This window comes from Panicum virgatum, chromosome 9N (genome assembly GCF_016808335.1).
Source record: "Panicum virgatum strain AP13 chromosome 9N, P.virgatum_v5, whole genome shotgun sequence".
NCBI classification, from domain to species: domain Eukaryota; kingdom Viridiplantae; phylum Streptophyta; class Magnoliopsida; order Poales; family Poaceae; genus Panicum; species Panicum virgatum.
Genome location: NC_053153.1, coordinates 73826056 through 73847802, shown reverse-complemented (window position 1 = coordinate 73847802; position 21747 = coordinate 73826056). Strand labels below are relative to the sequence as shown.

Below are 21747 nucleotides of genomic sequence, written 5' to 3'. Positions count from 1 at the left end.
ATTCTTCTCCTGAGTTGGCCCGGCGGCACTCGCTGCAACACGTCGTCAAACTCTGGCTGCTCAATTCCCTCCTACCTGGCGCATCTGGTTCCTGGCCCCAAAGACTCGACTCCATCCCATGCGTTCGTTCCCCAGATTCCACAGCTCGGTACGATTCCTCGTATGGAAATACAGATCACACCTGGAAGATATTCTTTTAACAAAAAAAAAGGCAGATTTGATGGCCCTTGAACTCGGCGATCCTCGCGTCATTACGTGTCTTTGTTGCGCTGCGCCGGTTCAAAGTTCAAACTTGAAGCAGAGATGATCCGGCCATCGTGGTCCTGGACGGTCCGGCCGATCTGCGAGCGCACCTACCCCAGGAACCAGTCCACGTTCGTTGGCACTGGTGAGCTCGCGCGCGATCGCCTCTTGGATTGCTTGGCTTCTCGCCAAATTTAGTCGCCCTTTACCTACCCGAATCACCAATATATCTCGCAGCGGCTCGAGCCCTACCCCGCCGCGCTCCTCAGTTCATCACGTCGAAGCAAGGTTTCCATCGGCTCCGCGTCCTGCGTAGCTGTGCGCGAACCGGCCGCCGGAGATGGGCGCGGTGGAGGAGCTCGTGGCGAGGGCGGGCGGGTGCGCGGTGATCGATGGCGGCTTCGCCACGCAGCTGGAGGCGCTCGGCGCCGACATCAACGACCCGCTCTGGAGCGCCGCGTGCCTCATCGCCAGGCCGAACCTCGTCAAGGAGGTAACAGCCCTGGCCGCCCCGCCCCCTCGCCGACGTGCCGGCATGCGCATAGGTGACAACTGGCGGGCACCTCGTCGCCAGCGCCGCGCCACCGGTTGCTTGCGTTGCGTACTTGTTGTCAGTTGCGAGACACAATGGGCGCTGCCGCACGGTGCACCCATCACGTGCTCGATGCAATGCTGCAGCAGATAAAGTGTTTTTCTTCTCACCGTGGGAAAAAAGTAATTTGCCGCTCCGTGTGTGACTATATATTTAGTGTTTAGGCAAATCGATTGCTGCGCCGAATAGCGATCTAGGTTTCCTCGAAATGTGCATGGACTGTATATTTAAAAAGTTCAGTCTATGAGCCTGTTGCTTAGGTCAATTGAACCAAGTCAAGCGGGTGGCGTGTCAGAGGTTGAATTCTCGGCTCCTTTGGTGGATGGTGGTGACTGGTGACCAGCACAAGAATTCCGCTTGTTTTTACTCTTTCCTTTTCCACTTTGGACGGATACCGACTACACAGCTTTGTGGACTTCAACCATTTTCTGTGTGAACGTTCAGTCTTCAGCCTTGGTCTTCCTTTCTTTTTCCTTAAAAAATTAGCATGGTTTGTTTAAACTAGACATTACATATCAGCAGAAATTTAGCGTTGTAATCTTGTGCAAAATTTTGAAACCATCTTTTAGTGAACACACCAGAGATTCTGAATTGTAATCTTGTGTAAAAATTTGAAACCATCTGTCAGTGAACGCTTACCAGATTTTGAATTGTAATTTGATGCAAAACATAGCAGTGATGGGCGGACAGGATAAGTAAACACACCAATACATCTGGGCTCATCTATCAGTCTTATGGAGTGAAAAATCTGGAACAATAAATTAGAATTTAGAAAAACAAAAGGACATCAATTTCAAGCTTTTGATATGGGACCATGTTGACATTTTCCCTTTTACTATACTTGTCCAGGTTCATATGCAGTACCTTGAAGCAGGTGCTGACGTCATCATTTCATCATCCTACCAGGTATCTTCTGGCTTTCATCTTCAGAAATATAGAAGAAATGACAGACCAAATTCTGTTGTTCATTGTTGTGTTTCATGTTAAGCTCGAAAAAAAGGGGTTACTTCATGTTTCTATTCAATAGGCCAGTAGGGCACAGAGGTTCAATGGTTACCAGTTCTAGGAATTCATGTAGCTTTTTCCTGCAGGCAACGATTCCGGGATTCCTAGCCAGAGGAATGTCTCTGGATGAGGCTGAAGACTTGCTGCGGACAAGTGTAAAACTGGCCCTGGAAGCACGGGACGAATTCTGGAAGTCCACACTGAGGAAGTCGAAGCCTATTTACAACCATGCCCTAGTTGCTGCATCCATTGGAAGTTATGGAGCCTATCTCGCTGATGGATCAGAGTACAGGTAACATCAGGATATTAACAATGAAGCTGCATTATGAATTATCTAGTCACACATCCTAGGGGATTTTATCTTGTCTTAATGCATGTCGGGGACGCTCATATCTTAGATCTTAACAGTGGATCATATGGAGCTGACATCACAATTGAGAAACTGAAGGATTTCCACAGGCGCCGGCTGCAGGTCCTTGCTGGTGCCGGCCCTGACCTGATTGCATTCGAGGCCATTCCTAACAAAATGGAGGCACAGGTACATTCCGAATCTGAACCCCAATGTGAAAAGAATTGCTGTTTGTAGTTCAAGAAACGCAGGATGAGCTGATGATCTCATGTCCCCCAGACTGAAATGAATAACCATTTCGCGTGTAGGCATTGGTTGAGCTTCTAGACGAGGAGAACATCCAGGTCCCATCTTGGATCTGCTTCAGCTCCGTGGACGGCAAGCACCTGTGCTCTGGGGAAAGCTTCGCGGACTGCCTTCAGATTCTGAACGCGAGCGAGAAGGTTGCTGTTATAGGAGTGAACTGCACTCCGCCTCAATTCATCGAGGGCATCATAGGCGAGTTCAGGAAGGTCTGCAACCTCCTCTCCGCACAGCAGCTCCATTTTGACCTTCATACCGGTTAATCAGTTGTCTGAACATGATGATCTTTTATGTATGCTTCTGTTTAATCAATTCTCCTTTCTGTTCCCCTCAGCAAACAAAGAAGGCGATTGCTGTCTACCCGAACAGCGGCGAGGTTTGGGACGGGAGAGCAAAGAGGTGGCTGGTGAGTTGACATCACATTTTTGCGCTTTTTCCGAACAAAAACCTGGAGCTTTGCTCGCCAAAAAACTGATTCTGCGTGCATGGCAGCCGGCCGAGTGTTTGGGTCACAAGAGCTTCGACGCGCTCGCGAAGAGATGGCATGAGGCTGGGGCCAGCCTCATCGGAGGATGCTGCCGGACCACGCCTTCGACTATTCGGGCCGTTTCCAGGATCCTCAAAGGCAGGACGGGGCATTGATATCTCCAGAATTGAGATACTACACTATGCTTCTGGAATAAAATTCAAAATATAAATTTCTGTAGTTATCTTCTCCCCCATTCAATTTTGAACTCATCGCATGAGCATTTAAATATAATTTGGCATTGCAAAACGTAACGGTTTATACTGTTGACTAGTAGTGTTTATCCACAAATCTAGTTTCGGTCGTAACAGAGTTGATGTTGTTTGGATATGATGCTCTTCACCAAATTAAGATTATCAGACTGCCGGAATCTCTTGTCCAACTAGCTATTCATTTTATGAAAATGCTCAACCTGCACAATGAGTGCTCTGCAGATGCAGACGTGTAATGGGCTTCTAACTGCAATTGCTCTGTTTGTGCTAATTTATTGTAAGAGAAAAATATTGCTAGCTGATGCTGATTTAATGTGAGAAAAACACTTTTCTTTCAATGAATCTGCATACCACCAAGGGCTATTTGAAAGAAAAAAAGTCTGAATCCGTGTCTGGTTGACAAACCTGCTGAACAGAGCGAATTTCATTCTTTTGCCGGCCGTTCCTTTGGGTTCTGTGGAGGATCGCCGCCTGTACGTGGTCGCTGCTGGTTTGCTGCCCTCCCATGACCGAAACGGCAGCCAGGCGGAGGTCAGGCGGGTTCTGGTTGTACGAGGAACGCCGGTGATGGATATTTGACGTTCATTATCTGACCTTCCGGAAAGAATGAGCACGACAGAACGACAGCGGCGGCAAGGCAGGTTCTGATTCTGCTCGCCGGCGATGGATAGTCGCCATCCATCATCTGACCTGACCAACACCCCGATCACTCCTCGCGGGGTCCAAAAGAGATCAAGAACTGATGCTGGCTTAGATGATGATGTGAACACAGATCCTGGCCCACAAGGTAACTTGTTCCGTTCGTGCGAGATCGGGTTGTATTTTGATTTGTTGATTTAATTTGTTCAAAACCATCTGTTCGTTACAGTTGTGTCGTTACACACTTCTGATGAGAAATTCATCGCTGTAGTAGTGGAGGTTATCCAGGAGTGACCTACATTAGCTTGACTTGACAGCTACAAAACTGCTAAAAAGAAACTGTTAACTAACCTGGAAAAAAATTACTCGCGAATGGATTCAGTTCACAAATATGTAAGTACATCAGATTCAATTTACACTCTGCTTGCTCCATATCGATATGGCCCAAGTATATTCAACTGTACTAAACTGCTCCGGCAACAACAGTTACATTAACATTGCTTTGCTCAAACCTAGAGGCACAGATAATTTGGCTACCCATCACTAGCCTATAGTTAAGGTCAGATACGTTGTGGTGAATGTTACAAGTCTACTTTTGTACAACCGAAAGTTTATTTGGATGCATCCAGCTCTACATACAAAGTGCATATTGTACCTATATACAACAGATGTCTCAAAAAGGATCCTCCAACTTTATATCAATTTCAGCTTCCCCAGTAGCTTCCAACAGGTTTGCTACTTTCTTCGGACCATGAATTGTGACTGATTGGCCCTCAGCATAACCAGTCATTAGAAGCTTCCCTATCTTCGCCCTCCAATCGCTAACATTTTTCTCTGTCCACCTGTCATGGACCACACGATCACGATAGTTGACCATTGTCCCAAGACCAGTGTTTCTTATCCAGCCATATTCTTCCAAAACATGTGCCTCGCCTTCTGTTAAATCTTCACCAACCTGAAGCACGTGATGGAAGCAGAACAAAGTAACAAGACATGAGTCTCATTTCTCAACCTAGCAAACCTGGCTGTCAACGCACTGGTAGAGAAATCATAAACATCAAGACCTAGACTATCTTATAATGGCTAAGTACCACTTTACAGCAAGAGCTACCAAGGATCCTTGATATATTGTTTGGACAAGAAGGTTGCATAAGTGGGTTTGAGCGGGACCAGGATTCAGAAAAAACAGGAGCGAAGCCACATTCCAGCTCACCCACCAAGTCCTCACTGCTACATATAAATTTAGCATATCTACATATATTGTAACCATAATCAGCAGCACAAGATACGCAAAGAAACTGGAAGAAAAATCAGTGGCTCCACTAGGCCACATGAGCGGGAGCCCCTATTTGTTATTGTTACCACACAATCGCCAGTTAGGTCGCACAATAGGCCCCAGTTAAACCATATGATTGCTACTAGGTAGCTGTCTGGCCTGTAACCAGTTTTTGCCTTGAACAAAGAAAATGCATACTGAAGCAAGAAGCCTTACCAGTAATGGCCTGTTTTCAATAAGAGCTGTCCTTCCACAGCCACTAAGCTTCATTGCAATAACCAACCTACGAATCTGCCATTCTATTGACAGCGATTGCACAACCTCAAAGAAATATGTCGCATAACCATATTCAGGACGTTCAAGAACTATCCTGTGTAGCAAGATGAAAAGGGGAACCATTAAAACAAGCCTTCCAACCATTTTAACAATAAATATCGGGCAAAGATTAATGGATAAGAGGAACCTATTATGGCTTCTAAATACAAAAATGAAGGATTGCAGATCCCTGCACCATCCCCATTCCACAGGGCAGTCACGGAATTGAAGGTAGCGCGACTACAAGAGGGGAAAAAATGAATAAAGCTCTCAAGTTTGCATGAAATGAGAACTTAATTGGAAGAGAGTCTGCATGCAAGAAAATACCTGTTCAATAAGAGAAATTAAACAGGATAAGCAGTAAATAGCCTTTTCTCCCTTTTCATGTCTAGCTATTGACAGTTTCAACAGAGATGTTCTCTTTGGAAATATCTGCACATTGAGCAAATAGCATTAGTCCATAACACAAAAGATGTGACTACAGTCCCTCAACACAGCAATCAGGTACAAAGTTTATAGATAAAAATACAAGATCTATGCCTGTCAACAAACTTTTTCGTTGATTGGTAAATGGCAACACAAGTGAAAACTAGATTACAGAGTAGCATACTAGCATCTATAAATGTAGAGTGCACAACATCAAGAGGGATATATGAGAGCTGCCCTCCAGTCTAAACAGGAGGTATAGCTCATCTACCCGTGTATATGGCCAATACAATATTCTTATTGGCAACTTGACTATTTTCCAAGGGTCAAGTTTTGTCCCTTCTAGCATAATTGATGTTCACTCTGGTAATTATTTAAGCTGCTAACGAAGTCCAAACAGCAAGTGGCAGACTCTGGATACTTATCAGATTGCTAGCAAGTATCATTTCCTGATGCAAAGCTCCCATTATTAGAGGATAGTATATAGTATTAACATGATTTTTGCATATCAATTTTGAAGTCACGGAAACACTCGCAACAAAAATAACCAATTTACATAGGTAATTGCATCAAATATATTAGACATATTTCTTCAATATAGTTGTCAGGCTTACAGCATATTTATTGGAAAGTGATTCAATCTGCTTCCAGTTGCACTATAGTTAATATTTGAATTGTCCTACCAAACCCAGAATAAACGCTTCACACTCCGCAGCCATATTCAAATGTTCTCATCCTAGTTAGCAGCTTGTTCAAGTTGTGGGGCTATGTCTTTCACCAAATTAAACTGCCATCTGTTTCTCAGAGATGAAATTATTCATATGTTATCCTACTAAACACTGCTATAGAACATCTTACATTTGCAATGACATTTTCAAGATCTTCAAAGCTACTTTCTGAAGAATCTGGAATCATTTCATTATCTTCTTCTGCACCATAAAGTTTGATTTCTTGAACTGCTATTCCTCTGGTTAGAAGAATCTGGAGGCCAAAAAGAAAATGAAGCACAGAGAATCACAGAATGAAAGATTATTATACTCTTCCTCTTAATACAAAGATATGCAGCTCTCCTGCGTGTTCGAGAAAAAAAAGATTATTATACTCATATGCAATTATATATGCAACAAATAGCCACCTGTAGAAGCCCTGGAGCATCTTCATCAAGTGCCTTTTCAATTGAATCCCTACACATCATTTTTGTAAGCATAGCAGTGTAAACCCAAAAAGAAAAGACAAGTTATAAATGCAGCATACGTGGCGGTTTTCTTCATCCTCCTTCGACGAGAACAGTAAGCAATGCCCTCATCATTAGTGTATGTATCTTCTTCAAGCATTTTTTCATTTGAATAACTGCACAAACGCTATTCATAAGCATGGTTTACAACATATAATAAAAAAATGAAACAAGTTATTCATGCAGCATACCTTGTCGTTTTCCTTTTTCTGCGTTTTCGGGAACTGAATGAAATTTTCTCACATAAGCCAGGTAAATCACACTCATTTAGTTCATCTTTTACTCCTAAAGATGGTACTGAGCCTTCAGCTTGAGCAGGATTTTCTTGAGGAGATTCAGAAGGGTCAATCTCATACCCTTCTAATGCAGGCTCCAATTTAACATCAGCAAGAAGGCCCCCCTGTTTTCTTACAATAAGTTCACTGCTTTCACTCCCACAAGTTGCAGTGCCACCTACCTGATTTCCCTCCACTGGATCATGAGAGCATCCAACTTCGCATACGGATGGGCCGGTATGAGATGATATGCCAGAAATACTCAAGAAACCTGAGTTGCCAGCAATAAATTATTAGCACTACTCGCTCAGAATTATTATTATCACTGTTTTCTATACATGTAAAGGCGCAAATGCACACTAGGCATTATTGAGGAAGGACACATTGCATCCAGCTCATGAGTCGGTTGTCATAGCCCATAAGTTAAGAAAATTGTTGATGTTATTTCTAGGACCAGGAGAGCAGGAAACTACACCGTATGAACAATTTATGGTAGAGCTGTCCAGGGCACTATGAAAAGAATGCTTCCAACAAAACATTCCTGAAAAGATATTTGGGTACCTGAATCATCTTCACAAAGCAACCTACTGCTGTTGCAATCATCCATGGGGTTACTCTCTATAATAGGAGGTGCGGAGGAAATTTCCTGTATGAACTTACAAAAAAAAGGTTAAGGGGGGTAAAGAGAAAATAAAACATCAGGCACAACAGGTGTAATTATATTATTAATATACATTACCACAAACTTATCCATATAAATATACAGTAACACAATGAGTATTCGATAATATTAATCGATACGTATAAAACCTTCGAGCTGGTAAATTCAGATGTAATTTTCAGCATCGCTTTCATTATACTTTAGGAGTTCCAGCAGCAAGATTCAATTACATCATTGTATTCTTGGAAATGGATCTCACAAACCAGGCATGGATCATCAATCTCAGGGACCCATAACCAATATCAACTCCTATATAGCAACACTCACTAAATAGGTTTAAAGAATAATTAATTTATTAGGATTTGTAACACCAGATCAGGATCACCTATCTTGGAACCTAACACATCAGGCTCTAAATCAATATACCAATATCATTAGCATGTTCATATTTAAATAATTAAAAAAAAAGTGCATGGATTTGCAGTAGCAGCACCATGAAACATGTGAAATGATATCCATATGGTTGCAGGTTAATAGCACTGACACTAATGTGATGCAGATACAATTGAGCAAGTTAAGCATGTGAGAAGCCTTCATATTTACTAAGAAACATCCAATTTTCCAAACATGGTGGCACAAATGCATAACAGCAAACATAATTAATCAGACAACCAAGAAAAGTGTAACAGCACCTGCAACATGTTACATATATCTTCTTTGTATGCTGTTACCTCTTGATTTCTGCAAGCAGCGTCAAGGGAACAAAACTTCATTCATATAATAACCAAATCACATTCCTCAATAATGAACATGGTTCTCATGGCGTCGCCTAGGTGACAAGGCGCTCCCCTTGTTTTGGGCTAAGGCATCGCCTTAGCCCGCCTAGGAGGCTGGGCGGTGGTGACTCGCCACACCTCGCCTGACCGCCGTAAGAACCATGATAATGAATCCATACATTTTTTGCACTACCTTTTCGAATATGTTTTACTAGATTCCCTAGCTGATATTGTAGCAGGGCAGGTGCTTTTGTCTGCTAGAAGGATCCTGTAGCGCTCTTTCAGAGATATATGATCAAGCTCATCAGTCTCAGTATAGACACCGGGGTTAGAACATGTAGTACATTTCTCTCTTGAATCATCAGGCGTGGAAACATCCTGCAAAAGTTGTCGAGAGACAACAATCCATTCAGTGTGAAACTCTACAAAACTAACTCATATGAAGCTTCAAGAAATAGCCTGTCTAATAATTTCAAACGGGAGTGGTAGAGGTAGACCTAAACTGACTTGGGATGAGTAGGTTAAGAGAGACCTTAAGAATTGGAATATCTCTAAAGAGATAGCTTTGGATAGGAGCGCTTGGAAACTAGCTATCAATGTGCCTGAACCGTGATTGGAATATCTTTTGGGTTTCATCTCTAGCCTACCCCAACTTGCTTGGGAAAAAAGGCTATATTGTTGACTTGTTGTTGTTGGGTTATCCAGAGATTCAGTGTGAAACTCTACAAAACTAACCCATATGAAGCTTCAGGAAATAGCATGTCTAGTAATCTCAAACGGTTAACTAATATGGACTTGAAAATAACTACAATGAAATTTCAAGAATAACGACAACGCTGATACAAATTTAAAAATAAAGCAGTTGCCAAGACAAGGATAGAGAAATGTGATAAGAGAAAATAAGGAAGCTGCAAAGGCACTGAAGAACAGTGCAACCAATGCCCATAAACAAATACCTCCAGATGCCATAGTCAATGTTCTAATCTAGGTTCGAACAGAAGCAACAACAATTCTGGTTAGTAGGAAACATAAACACTTAATAGAAGGTCTGAAAAAGTAACGTCCTTTCAAGTTTCAACAGAAGTATCATTATAAGGGCCATAACATATGAGTAGAATGAGTAAATGACTTTTGTAAACACAACTCCCTCTTTTGTGTATGTCAAGCACAATACTAAAATAGAAATTCATTTTTTTTTACCATAGTTTCTGGGGGGAAACTTCAGAAACTGTTCTATTTTTGGCATATCATTTTGCCAAACCAAATTATTATCTGCAATGAAAACTGAACTCCGCGAGTAAGACAAGAGACAAAAACGGTTAGTAAATTATGTCCTTTTTCCAGCACTAGTGACCAAACACTCCAGCATATATAAAGTATCCTTTAATAATGATAACTGATAAATCAAAGGAGGTGAGACTTGATGTGAAAATATAAGACATGTATTACAAGAAAATCTAATCATATTATAGGAAGGGACATGATAAGTGTTGGAGTATATTGAGCCCATGTATAGAGGCCCATCTAGAGGCCCATGTATAGGATCCTTATATACCCACCCTTCTAGGGTTTGGAGGAATTCAAGCATTATTCTCTCCTACTCTCTCTCTTTCATGGTATCAGCTAGCCTTCTCTTCCTCCTCTAGTTGCCACCGGCGCCGCCGCCACCGCCATGGCCGGCTGCCGGCCGCCGGAGCCTCTTCCCCTCTCCTCCTTCCCTTCTCTTCCCTCTGCTCCTGCCGCCGCCGCTACCCCTGCCTCTGGCGCGGCCCTCATCTGGCCGGGATCTGGCGCGGGGAGCTCCTTTGTTCCCTGGCCTCTGGTTCCGCCCGTCCAGCCCCCTGCCGCCGCAGCACCTGCTGGCACGCGCGGGGTGGGCGCCGTCTCCCCTGTCCTGGGCGCCGCCGCCTCCTCTCCCAGGCCGGCCCCCTCCTCCCCTGTGCCGAGCGCCGCTGCAGCAGGGGCCGCGGCCCGATCCACCGCCGCGGACGCCGCCGCCGCAGCAGGGGCCGCGGACACCTCCATGGGTGCGGGATCCGCCGCCGGGAGGGCCCTGCGCGGGGTGGGCGCCGTCTCCCGTGTCCTGGGCGCCGCCGCCTCCTCTCCCAGGCCCTTCCCTGCGCCGAGCACCGCTGCAGCAGGGGCCGCGGCCCGATCCACCGCCGCCCTGGCCGCCGCGGCAGGGGCCGCGGACACCGCCCTGGGCGCGGGATCCGCCGCCGGGAGGGCCCTGGCCGCCGCTCGACCTGGACCCCGGGTGGGAACTACCGCTGCCGCCGCCCTTGCCGCTGTCCATGGCGGTGCAGGGGCTGGCGCAGCAGCTGTCCAGGGCGGGCAGGGCGCGGGCGCTGATGCCGAAGCCCCTGATGCCCATCCCGTGCGAGAGGCGCCGCGCGCGTGGCACCATCCTGTCGCTGCTGCCCCTGCGGGCGCCATGGCCCTGTCTGCTCCGGCCGCGGGCGTGTGGCCTTGCCCGGCCCGATATGCCGCCGACGCAGGGACTCCTTCCCCGTGGGCCTCCTCCCCCTGGGCTGCCGCTGCCGCACCCTGGGCCACCGCCGCCGCCCCTGCTCACGGCGTGGCGTGGCCCCAGGGCGCGGGCCGCGCCGCGCAAGTCGAGCAGGCTCACGCCGTCGCGCCCGCCGCGCACGCCGCGCACGCCGCCATTGCGCCCGCCGCGCAGGCTCAGGCCGTCGTGCCCGCAGGACCTGGCGCCGCCGCCGCCTTTGTGGCCGCCATCGCGCCCGCCGCGAACGCTGCGCAGGCCGAGCGGGCCGCCGCCTCCCTCGCCGCCGTGCACGCTGCGCAGGCCGTCGCGCCCGCCGCCCAGGCCGTCGCACCCAGGGACCCTGCGCGGGCTGCTGCCTCTCTCGCCGCTGCGCAGGCTGTCGCGCCCGCCGCGCATGCCGCACCGGTCCAGGCCGGCGCGGGCCCTCGTCTGCGGCCCCAGCGGCGGCCATGCTCGCCGCTGCTGCTCCCTTGTTCGCGCCGTTCTGGACACCGCCCGCTCCACCCAAGCCAACAGCCGACCTGGCCTGGGGGGTGCGACCAGGCTTGCACTGGCGCAGTCCTTCAGCGCCATGGGGCGGACGCCGCGGTCTGCACCGAGTGGATCGCCGACTCGGGTGCCTCCTTCCACACCACCCCACATGCCGGTATCCTCTCCTCTGTCCGACCCCACACCCCTCTTGTCCTTCTTCCATCATGGTGGTGACGGCTCTTGCCTTCCTGTCACCGCCGTGGGTTCTGCTCCTGGCTCTTTTCGTCTCCCCAATGTCCTTGTTGCTCCTCAGATGGTTCATAACCTTCTTTCATTCGTCAGTTTACAGCTGACAATTCTTGTTCCATCGAGTTTGATTCTTCTGGCCTCACTGTAAAGGATTCGGCCTCCCGGCGTCGCTACTCCGGTGTGACAGCACGAGGCCCCTTTACACCCCTTCGCCTTCCTTCTTCCGCTGCACCACTCTCGTCTTCTCTTTCGCCCTGGCCGTCTTGGTCTGCCGCGACGCGTCTTCCACCACTTGGCACCGCCGTCTTGGTCACCCTGGCCGCGACGTTCTGGCTCAGCTCGGTCGTAGTACCGCTGTTCCTGGTACTAGGGCTCCTGCTCAGCCCCTCTGCCATGCGTGCCAGCTCGGTCGTCATGTTCGGCTTCCTTTTTCCTCTTCTTCCTCGCATGCGACGCACGCCTTCGACCTTGTTCACTGTGACCTGTGGACCTCCCCTGTACTCAGCCTCTCTGGCTACAAGTACTATCTGGTGGTGGTCGATGACTTCTCGCACTACTCTTGGACGTTTCCTTTGCGTGCCAAGTCTGACACCTTCCCCACCCTCCTCCACTTCTTTGCCTGGGTGTCCACTCAGTTCGGCCTCATCGTTAAGGCCGTCCAGTGCGACAACGGGCGGGAGTTTGACAACTCCACTTCCCGTTCTTTCTTCCTCTCTCGGGGTGTTCAGCTGCGTATGTCTTGTCCGTATACCTCTCCTCAGAACGGCAAGGCTGAGCGGATGATTCGCACGACGAACGACGTCGTGCGCACCCTTCTGATCCAGGCCTCACTGCCCCCGCGCTTCTGGGCAGAGAGCCTCCACACCGCCACCTACTTGCTCAACCGTCTTCCGTCCACTGCTTCTCCTGCTCCCACTCCACACCACGCTCTCTTCGGTACCCCTCCTCGCTACGACCACCTTCGGGTCTTCGGGTGTGCATGTTACCCTAACACCTCCGCCACCGCTCCTCACAAGCTGGCGCCCCGCTCGACTCGTTGTGTGTTCCTCGGTTACTCCCCTGACCACAAGGGGTACCGATGCCTTGACCTCACCACTCGTCGCGTCCTGATCTCCCGACACGTCGTCTTCGACGAGTCGGATTTCCCCTACTCCACCTCCTCTACACCTTCTCCTGACCCCGAGCTGGAGTCTCTGTTGCCGACTGACCCGGTGATTAATCCACCGTTACCTGTCTGTCCTTTTCCTGCAGGTTTTCCCGGCACGCCGGCACCGTTTCCGGTGATCCCTGCTGCGCCGAGCGTGGCCCCAGTGCCCGCGGTCGCGCCACGCGTGGTCCCCGGACCTCCGGTCGTGCCGCGCGCGGACCCGGTGTCACCCGCTGCGCCACGCGTGGCCCTGGTGCCTTCCCCTGCACCTGCGCGGTACACTCAGCCGGTGCAGGTGTACCGGCGCCGCTCGGCGCCGACCCCGACACCGCAGCGGTACGCTGAGCCGGTGCAGGTGTACCGGCGTCGTTCGACGTCGACACCGGCGCCGCCTCCTGCTCCGGAGGCTCCTGCGACGCCGACACCGGAGCCGTCGCCGCCGCCACCACCTCCGGCTCCCTCTCGAGCCGAGCCGGAGGTGTACCACCCGCCAGTCATCCATCGGGATCCTCGGCATATCCATCCCATGGTGACTCGGCGGATGGCGTCCCAGGCCGCGACTCTCTCCGCCACTGAGGGAGAGCCGCGGGTCTCTCCGGTACCATCCTCTGTCCGCGACGCCTTGGCGGATCCTCACTGGCGTCGCGCGATGGAAGAGGAGTACGCGGCTCTTCTTGCCAACCAGACGTGGGACCTCGTGCCGCGTCCGTCTGGTTGCAATGTGGTGACTGGCAAGTGGATCTGGACGCACAAGCGTCGGGCTGACGGCACACTGGAGCGCTACAAGGCTCGCTGGGTTCTCCGAGGGTTCACTCAGCGGCCTGGTGTGGACTATGACGAGACTTTCAGCCCGGTCGTGAAGCCCGCTACGGTGCGCACGGTCCTCTCGCTTGCGCTCTCGCGCTCCTGGCCTGTGCACCAGCTGGACGTGAAGAATGCATTTCTTCACGGCACTCTCTCAGAGACTGTATACTGCTCTCAGCCAGCGGGATTTGTGGACTCGAGTCGTCCGAATATGGTCTGCCGGCTCAACAAGTCTCTGTATGGACTGAAGCAGGCTCCTCGGGCTTGGTACTCTCGGTTCGCCACGTTCTTGATGACATTGGGATTCACCGAGGCCAAGTCTGACACGTCTCTCTTCATCTACCGCCGTGGGGATGAGACTGCCTATCTGCTGCTATATGTCGACGACATTGTGCTCACAGCTTCCAGTCAGCAGTTGCTTCAGAGTGTCATCTCCTCACTGCAGCGGGAGTTCGCTATGAAGGATCTCGGTCAGCTCCACCACTTCTTGGGCGTCACTGTTGAGCCTCGCCCGTCTGGTCTTCTCCTTCACCAGCGGCAGTACGCACTTGATATTCTGGAGCGGGCTGGGATGACTGATTGCAAGCCCTGCTCCACTCCTGTCGACACTCAGGCGAAGCTGTCTGCTGATCTGGGTGCTCCGGTGGCTGATCCTACTGCCTACCGGAGTCTGGCCGGCGCTTTGCAGTACCTCACCTTCACCAGGCCGGACCTCACCTACGCTGTTCAGCAGGTCTGTCTCCATATGCATGATCCCCGAGAGTCACACCTTGCTGCGCTGAAGCGTCTCCTCCGGTACGTCCGTGGCACTGTGGACCTCGGCCTGGTACTTCACCGCTCCTCCTCTGCTGAGCTGGTGGTCTACACCGACGCTGACTGGGCTGGCTGCCCGGACACTCGTCGCTCCACTTCCGGCTACGCCGTCTTCCTGGGCGGCAACCTGGTCTCCTGGTCGTCGAAGCGGCAGCCGGTTGTCTCCCGCTCCAGTGCCGAGGCGGAGTACCGTGCTGTCGCTAACGGCGTGGCGGAGGCGTCATGGCTACGACAGCTCTTGGCGGAGCTCCACAGCCCGCTCGCCAAGAGCACGCTCGTCTACTGCGACAACGTCAGCGCCGTGTATCTCTCCACCAACCCCGTCCAGCATCAGCGGACGAAGCACGTGGAGATCGACCTACACTTCGTGCGCGACAGAGTCGCCATCGGCGATGTTCGGGTACTCCATGTCCCGACTACCTCCCAGTTTGCTGACATCTTCACCAAGGGGCTGCCCTCGTCGACCTTCTCGGAGTTTCGATTCAGCCTCAACGTAGCCGGTGGCTAGTTATGGCTGCGGGGGGGTATTAGCCCTTTTGTGCTCCACTTGTACTCTCATCTTGTCCAGTCTTGAACACCGTTGCGTCGGTTGTTCAGACTGCAGGGGGTGTTAGCTTTCTTGTTGTCCAGTCTTGAACACCGCTGCGCCGGTAGTTCAGACTGCGGGGGGGTGTTGGAGTATATTGAGCCCATGTATAGAGGCCCATCTAGAGGCCCATGTATAGGATCCTTATATACCCACCCTTCTAGGGTTTGGAGGAATTCAAGCATTATTCTCTCCTACTCTCTCTCTTTCAATAAGAAAGTAGTTACCAATTCGGCCTCAATACGAGCTTCCTCAGCCAATTCACACAGGTTGTCCCGTGATTCAAAAAATATTTTAGACAACACTAGCTCTTCCTCATCCTTCACTGTGTTTCTGATATGATATTGATGTAATCTCCAATCTGTTTGCTGAGAACCTTTATCACTCATCGTGTCTGCATATAAGACAAACACCTCCTTGCAACCTTGCAGCGTTCCATCCAAGAAGATCGATCTAGAGGTTCCAACTTTCTTCCAGCTAATATTTGCATCACCCTCATTGCTGTATGACTCAAATCTTCTATGGAAAAAGTATGCTGCATGTCCATCCTGCCTAACACCTGCAAGATTGCAGTTAATACATAACAGGTGCTGACAGATAAATAGATGATACAAGAACAGGTATGATGCTACCAAGGTTATTAAAACGATAAAACGACGAAACGAATAGAGGGTAGATTTTAACGAAACAATGAACATTTTATCGTTTAAACGGACGTTTTAACGTTTAAACGCCGATTTCACAAGAACGTTTTCTCGTGAAAACGTCGTTTTCACGACGTTTAAACGTCGTTTTAATAACCAGGGATGCTACTTCAACAAGATTACATACCAGGTATATCTCGAGGATGAGTGTAACTAAATCCTCTATCATCATCAACAGACGTAATAAACTTGTTGATAAATGGATGGCGCTCAGCCTGACCATTCCCAACTTCTGCAGCTAAATGCCATAGAAGATCGCCATCGCTGGGATTAAATTCTACACCCCTTGGTAGCCCTGGCCAACTCTGCAAGCACAATAGTACATTAAAACATATTCCTTCTCCTAAAAAAACAGAGAGAGGGAGAACAGTAAACATTGGGACGGCCTTCGCGTCGAGAGAAGCGAGAAAACCCCACCGAACGCTCCGCGGCGAACGCGCGTCAGCTGGCCATGTGTCGAAGAAAACGCTGGATTTGAGCGGTGCGGGCGAAAAACTACCTGCTGCAGGGAAGCTCCGTCGAAGCGTCCAGTGTCAACGCTAGCTTCGCACCTGCGCGGGAACCACGCAGAAATTCAGCCTTCGGAAATTTCGCCGAACTGGAAGTGGAAGGGCCGGCGGGATGAGCTCACCTGTCGGGGAGGCGAGGCGAGGACTCGGCGCGTGCCGGCGCCGGCGCCGGCGGCTGAACCGTCAGTCTGCCACGCCCAGAGAGGGGGCAGTGGTCGGGGTCCGGCGAGCTGTCGAGGTGGGAAATCAGCGAACTGAATCCGGTGGCCATTACAGCGGGACGACGGGAGGTGGTTTAGGAGGGGGAGGATTTGGACGAAGATTCTCCTTGCTGGCTGTTCTAGATCGGGTTCCGCCGGTGGAAACACGATCTAGATTTAGAAAAGGAAAATGCCTGAGCTCGGCCGGCCCAAAATGCATGAATTCAGCCGTGAGGTCTGGGCTGGGCTGATTCTTATTCCGGGCGGGTGCGTTGGCAGCCGATGAAGAAACTAGGAGGGAGAAGGAGAAATCGGGAGGGAGGGGGCGGATCGGAAGTTCAGGGCCTCGGGGGCCAGAGGCGGCTGAGTTTTTTTTTTTTTTTGAGAGTGACTATCGGGGAGTTAAGGATCTGCGGTTACTCCTGGGAATGGATTGGGTCAAATCCAAATCCAATTGGATTTTGACACTTGAATTCTCTTGGACTTAGATCTAATTGGATATGGACATCCATTTGCTTTGAATCTAATAGAATTGGATTATGTTGGATAAAAATTAGAGGATAATCCAAATCTTATTGGACTAAATGAATAGATGAAGGGAACGACATCAGGCAACTGACCGCGGCAGCTGGGCGCTGGACCCAAGCTGCTCCTGCTCACCGGCAACCTCTTCCACATGTGTGTCGTGTGCGCGTCTCTCACTTGGCTCTACTCAGAAGGCCCTCACGGCATGCAGGACCGGCGCGGCGCGGCGGCGCCTGGCCGCGCATGTCGTCTCCGACTAGCTTTTATGGCGATTCATCATTTGGCTGCCTACCAGGTCTGGAAGACCATGCTGGCGTCATGGCGGCAGCGTCGCACGTCTTTCTCCCCGTGCAGCCTCGCGGCAACGCACCCCATCTGGGAGCGGAAGGTGTGAGTCCTAAGGCTGCAGTACTCGCTGGCTCGCCGCTCTGCGCTCGCGACGCATCATCCTTTGCAGCCCTCGATGGGGAAGAAGTCGTGGTGCTTCTGGCAGAAGGGATTGGTCCTACATTTGATGGCCATAGGATGAGGCCAGCGAAGGCCGCAGAGCTTCTTTGCCGGCGAGTTTGCTGCGGATGAGGAGGACGTCTCGCACTGTATGCTTGGATATTGGATTATATTGGATGGATTTGGATTAAGTGGATTTGGATTGGACTGAGTTGGAGGTGGAGACTACTTATTAGGATTGGATTGGATTGGATTGGATGGATGTCTGATTTTAGATGGATTTCAATTGGACTCCGCCAATTGGATTTTGGATGTCAATCCAATGCCAGGAGTACCTGCGGTAGGGTTTCAAGCTTTCAGCCCACTGTTACCTGTTTTCCTTTGCCTCTAGACCTTTGCTTCTAGATTTAGATCTCGTTTGGTTTTTTAAGTAGCTGTCACATCGAATATTTAGATATAAATTTGAATGTTCAGATATCAATTTAATATAGAAATAATTGCATAAATTATAATCTTAACAAATCTATTAAATATAATTAACGCACGATTAGCATATGGTTACCGTAGCAATTAATGGTCAAATTATGAACTAATTAGATTTAATATATTCGTCATGATTATGTTGCGACTTATGAAATTAGTTTGGTTATAAATCTATATTTAGTACTCCTAATTGATGTTTAAATATGTGCGATGTGACGGAACAAGTGATTTAAAATTATAAAACCAAACGTGGCCTTAGCTCGTTTCATTGCAAGCCAGCTCGAGCTGGCTCATTAAATCATCGAGCTAAAACCCTGGCTTGGCTCGATAGCACTTTCAAACGAGCCGAGCCGAGCCACTAACGAGCCGAGCCGAGCAAGCCGCGAGTTTTTCGTCTAGCCTTACCTGAAAGTGATTCTCAATGACTCTATAAGATTAACTTTATGAAAAACAGATCTAATTGTTATAATGCTGGAGAAGCTTTTTTTTTCACCTCCTGGATGTTTAGTTTATTTAAAGAATCAATCCATAGAATCTGTTTAGTAGAGCTTATGGATTTAGCCTATAAGCTATTCTGCGAGCTCTGCCAAACAGAGCCTAAGTCTAGTCTAGTCTTGATTTATAAGAAGAAAAAAAGTGTAGATTACCCCGTTGTATTCTTACAGAGGTGCAGATTAGTAGATTACCACCCTAAGCTCTTAAACGGTGTACATTTAACCTTAAACTCTCTGAACCATGGAGTAACCCCCTGGTAGTCTTAAAGACCGGTTCGGGGCACATAGCACAAATTGTCCGTTAGCAATAAAATTCAAATGTGAAGCAATAAAAATTATTCCAGTGATCCTTTCAAGAAAATATTTGAATGAGCCTAAAGTTTCAGCATCACACACATATCTCCATCATTGTTCCATAACTTGCCATTGAAGTGACACCACACAGCCAACCTCCCATCTGGAAATATTGGTGCCCTACACATACACAAAACATGCTCAAATATGTGGAAACAATTTATCCCTGGACTGTATGTTCTCGTTTATTTATTTTCAATTGATTAGTGAAAAATTGTGAGAAGAACTTACTTGTAGACGAGCTTGATTGTCCGCTTAAATCCAAGAACTAGGGTTCGTAGTTGAGAGAGAGGGGGGGAGGGGCAAGTATGACGCATGATTAGTTAGAACTAGGTGATACCCCGTGCGTTGTTGCGGGATTTCTTAAATTTTAACGTGAAATTTAAAAGTAGAAAAATTAAGATGATTGCATGGCAACATTCACAAAAAAATTGATGGAAAACATAAATAGATGGCCCTAGTGGACATTGATGTGTCATTTGATATAATGGGTTCCTATATGATGCAGATAACTTGCATGTTAAGAGAAATAGAGTTAATGACTTTAGTAGGTGTCATCTATATAGGCTATATAGCTGATATGAATTTTACTTGCATGTTATTTTTTATCAAGATCTAGTAGAAATCGATAAACTAAAATCAATAGAATATTTGATCACATTATAAAAGAATAGGTGCTCAAAGAAATAGAGTATGTATATGAGTCTTTCCGTTAATAGATTAAAGATTAAAAGTATTGCAAAAATAGAGTATGTATATGACTTTACGTTAATAGATTAAAGATTAAAAGTATTGCACATAGTAGAAATCATATGGACATTTTCTTGTTTATTGAATCCCGTAAAAATCGATAAGCTAAAAGAAGAAACACCAATAGAATATTTGATCACATTATAGAAGAATAGGTGATGAAAAAATAGCGTATGTATATGATTTTACTTTAGTTAATTAAAAATTAAAGTATTGCATATTGTAGAGATGACATGAACATTTTTTGTAATTAATAAGGTAGTTGAAAGTTAATGGGACACTTAGTGGAGAATGATGTGGACACCTTGCATGAAGAGAAAAATAGTTAGTGGGTGCTATCTATATAGGGTATATAGATAGAAAGAAATCAATTTGAGTGCTTCATTCCGTTGTGGTTGGGAGAGGGAGGCAAGTACGGTGCATGGAGATTACATGGAAAAATCAAGATTAATCAGCACTGAACCGGCTTTTAGGACCAGCGAGGGTTAATCTCCATGATGTAAAGAGTTTAAGGTTAAAAGTACACAGTTAAGAGCTCAAGGGGTAATCTACACCACTGTAAAAGTACAAGGGGCAATATACACTTTTTCCTTATAAGAATATGGGCTTGTCTAATTCACCACTTTTTCGCTTGATATGGCTACATTAGAGTATGTATAAGAGGTAGTTAGCTAAAAGACCCGGGGTTTTCCCATGTCATTTACTGATCTACATCTCATGCTTAAAAAGGTGAATAAGGTGCCTAATTTTTGACATCAATGCTTAAGTTTGTTAATAAGGTTTTATAGTTTGCATTCTATGAATTAACTTTTACACGGTTCACTTAATGAAGTGAGGCTCACAACTCATGCCAAAAGTGATTCAACGCGCACTATTTACTATTTACTCGCTCAATTACACCTATGGAAAAAATACGCGTTTAAAATTTGTTCTCGGGCTCGAAGTATGAACTTAACTACCCTTGTAACCACGGGTACACAGGAACATGCATTTGTGGTGTGACCGGAGCTACCCTGTCACGAGTCACGACGAGCATGAACTAAAACGGTCCTTAGTCCGTACACAAACACAAGAACATACGGCTAATTTTGTTCTGAATCAAACACGTACTTAGCCTATCATAACAATCTCTCTCTTTTTTCTGAAAGTTACGGAGTACTATCACAATATATAATCTCAGCATCTCTTGTGTAGGTTGTACAGATGAACTCATGCTTGTGTAGCACCAGTGCACACACTACGCTCGTACCGATTGACCCCTCGACGCTTCATCCAAACTCTTACTCCCAAGCAAAAGGTGAAAAGCGCCGGGCTCCGGCAACCAATTCGTACGCCGCCGAGAGCCCGAGAGGCTGAGACGACCTCTGCGAGTGCGAAGAGCCGAAGACGACCGTTGGGGACGAAAGCCTAGGCAAGCCAGTGCGGCAACGAGCACCATCGCCGCGAGCGCGCCCAGTCACCTCCCGAGACGAACCACATGGGGAAAAGCTAGGCAGGCGACCAGCGCTGCCCTCGCTCGCTGGCTGCCCGGCTTTCCATTGGCATGTTTGGTTCGCGCTAGTTTGGTAGCATACTAATAAATAGTGATATTTTGACCGTTAATTACGATATTAGACAAAACTAGTTTACAAAACCAACTCCAGAACCTCATACTAGTGACCTTGAAGAATCTAATAAGATCTTTGGCCGCGCGATTAGAGGATGATACTGTAGCATCACTGTAGCCAATCATCGATTAATTACCGTCATTAAATTCGTCGCGAAAAATTACACTCATTTCTAAAAAAAATTTATAAATAGACTTCATTTAGTACACCATGCATACGAGATTCATCAGAAAACGTGCACGCTAGAATCGTGGAATAGCCAA

The 21747-nt window shown here is 48.0% G+C and overlaps 2 protein-coding genes across 5 annotated transcripts; one reads left to right on the top strand and one right to left on the bottom strand.

Annotated features, from left to right (window-relative positions):
• Positions 1-215: 215 nt before the first annotated feature.
• Positions 216-3438, top strand: LOC120692058 (homocysteine S-methyltransferase 1). Of its 2 annotated transcripts, XM_039975269.1 has the most exons (8): positions 216-388; positions 481-736; positions 1685-1741; positions 1927-2132; positions 2249-2378; positions 2498-2701; positions 2827-2898; positions 2985-3438. In XM_039975269.1, the coding sequence occupies exons 2-8, from the start codon at positions 584-586 to the stop codon at positions 3132-3134; spliced, it is 972 nt and encodes a 323-aa protein (XP_039831203.1). In that variant the 5' UTR covers positions 216-388; positions 481-583; the 3' UTR covers positions 3135-3438. The 2 variants fall into 2 exon arrangements, with proteins under 2 accessions (XP_039831203.1, XP_039831202.1); XM_039975268.1 differs by having other exon boundaries at positions 279-736.
• A 793-nt stretch (positions 3439-4231) lies between these two features.
• On the bottom strand, positions 4232-17152 carry LOC120692056. 3 transcript variants are annotated; one of them, XM_039975262.1, is made up of 15 exons: positions 16747-17143; positions 16615-16666; positions 16243-16420; positions 15639-15970; positions 9026-9210; positions 8749-8797; positions 7957-8041; positions 7312-7666; positions 7141-7236; positions 7022-7070; positions 6745-6867; positions 5788-5892; positions 5609-5700; positions 5362-5515; positions 4232-4824 (listed from the first exon to the last, which is right to left on the bottom strand). In XM_039975262.1, exons 1-15 carry the CDS (start codon positions 16893-16895, stop codon positions 4543-4545), a joined length of 2286 nt encoding a protein of 761 aa, XP_039831196.1. In that variant the 5' UTR covers positions 16896-17143; the 3' UTR covers positions 4232-4542. The 3 variants fall into 3 exon arrangements, with proteins under 3 accessions (XP_039831196.1, XP_039831195.1, XP_039831197.1); XM_039975261.1 differs by having other exon boundaries at positions 5362-5700; positions 16747-17152; XM_039975263.1 differs by lacking the exon at positions 16747-17143 and having other exon boundaries at positions 5362-5700; positions 16533-16644.
• Positions 17153-21747: the final 4595 nt, after the last annotated feature.